The sequence below is a fragment of the Propithecus coquereli genome, unplaced genomic scaffold (assembly GCF_000956105.1).
Source record: "Propithecus coquereli isolate 6110/MARCELLA unplaced genomic scaffold, Pcoq_1.0 Scaffold135, whole genome shotgun sequence".
In the NCBI taxonomy this organism is placed as follows: domain Eukaryota; kingdom Metazoa; phylum Chordata; class Mammalia; order Primates; family Indriidae; genus Propithecus; species Propithecus coquereli.
Genome location: NW_012137747.1, coordinates 2,932,275 through 2,934,053, shown reverse-complemented (window position 1 = coordinate 2,934,053; position 1,779 = coordinate 2,932,275). Strand labels below are relative to the sequence as shown.

Below are 1,779 nucleotides of genomic sequence, written 5' to 3'. Positions count from 1 at the left end.
AATCTGGATTCAAATCACTGCCTCTCTGACTTCAAAGTCTGTTCCACTCTGCTGTAAGAGCTAAGGAGTCCTGCAAAGTGGGTGACATGTCTCTCCAAGGAACGAGAAAGCTGGCTGAAAAAGGAGGTAAGTTATAAAGGTAGAGGAAAATAAATTTAAAAGTTAAAATGAACGCTAAATGACATTTACAAAGGCTTAGATTTGGATAGTGGGTTTCCAGATATTTGCAATGTTCTTTGAAGACAGTTTAAGATGAAGCCATAGGATCCCTTGATAGTACTAAATCATGGTGCCACAACACCTGGGACAGGAAACTACTGGGATAGCAAAGTAACAGGGAAGACAGAAAGCAAAAGTATGTTGGTGATTTTAAACAAGGGCAAGTTAGTAATAATGGAGTTGGGGTAGCTCTTAAAGGCACTAAAGAACATTGGCTCATAAGAATTATTTGAGAGCATTTTGAAAATGTTCCTTCTTTAATCCCCTGCCCTGAAATTTCCCAAGAAACAGAGCTTGAGACACAATAACTAAGGGAAAGGGTTTAAGGCAGCTTTAGTCAACTCTTCAGAACCAGGCTTACCCTACGTGACAATCCCACTACAGGACATTCTTTCCTTTCTTTGGAAATTCCAAGAAATGAGTATAAGAATAAATCCTAAATAGAGCTCAGCAAAGGTTTGTCAATAAAATGGCACTCTACATGACTCTAATTTCAGAAAATAACTTCAGAAAGCATCTGAAATAACCAGGATCGGTTTCACTTGTTTCTATGTTCACTTAATGTAACATTTCTCATTTTTACATTATTTTTAAATGGCCAGAATAAAATTATTTCAGCAAGACATTAAGAATTTATATTCTCATTTAGATACAGAGAAATGTATTTAAAGAGATTATCTTCAATTAAAAAACTCAGTCAAGGCTAGGATCAAAGAAACCCTAGGTGACTCCTCTTTCTTAGATATTCTAAAACTACGTAAATGCTGTTTGAGGTAAATATCAAGAGGAAAGTTCAGTTTCCAAAGACCCCCATAAATTAGGAAGAAAATGTTTACTTCTATAACTTAAGCTTCCTAGGACACATAACTCATTTATCAACAATTAGTCTACATTTGTCTTGCTTTACAATATAATCAACTGAAAGTAGCATTCATCCAAATTGACTCTTGAAGGTTCTCCATACCTTGGTTTCTGTGGGATTCATACTGGAAGACTTGCTGGTCGCGCCTGAAGAAGCTGACACCTAGAAAGGAAAGACAAAGAAAGTCTGATTCTATTTAACCTGCAATCTGCATTGTCCTTCAGTTCCTCTTAACCATACTGCCCTAGACTTTCTGTCTTGGTTTTACCCAGTTTAGAGCACCATGCCCACAAAAGTCCAGTAGGTGGTGTTGCCCAGTGATAAAAACCTTTGTAACCAGATCAAATGGGTTCAAATTTTGGGTCTGCTATTTACTAAATAATCTTGGGAAATACACTTACATTTTATGATCTTCAGTTTCTCATCCTCAATTTTTCTTCAGTAGTTAACAACTACTTTGTAAGTTTACATAAGGATTACTGCCTGCCACATAATAACTGCTTAGTAAATATTATTATAATCACTGTTTGTTATTTTTAGAAAGAACATAGACTTTGAAACTCGATAAAATTTTGTTCAAATCCCAGTTCTGCCAATTACTAGCTCTGTGACTTTGAGCCTTAGTTTCCCAGGTATATAAAATAGGCCAATAATATCTATTTTGCAGGGTTGTAAGTATTTGAGATAATGTCTGGCAC

At 35.8% G+C, this 1,779-nt stretch overlaps 1 protein-coding gene across 4 annotated transcripts in view; it reads right to left on the bottom strand.

The window, feature by feature from the left end:
- CAST (calpastatin) overlaps window positions 1-1,779 on the bottom strand; it is a 104,024-nt gene that overhangs the window by 46,962 nt on the left and 55,283 nt on the right. For all 4 annotated transcript variants that reach the window (XM_012638817.1, XM_012638821.1, XM_012638819.1 and 1 more), the window contains one exon: window positions 1,184-1,243. In XM_012638817.1, coding sequence (XP_012494271.1) covers window positions 1,184-1,243 — 60 coding nt within the window. The remainder of the gene's footprint in view (window positions 1-1,183; window positions 1,244-1,779) is intronic.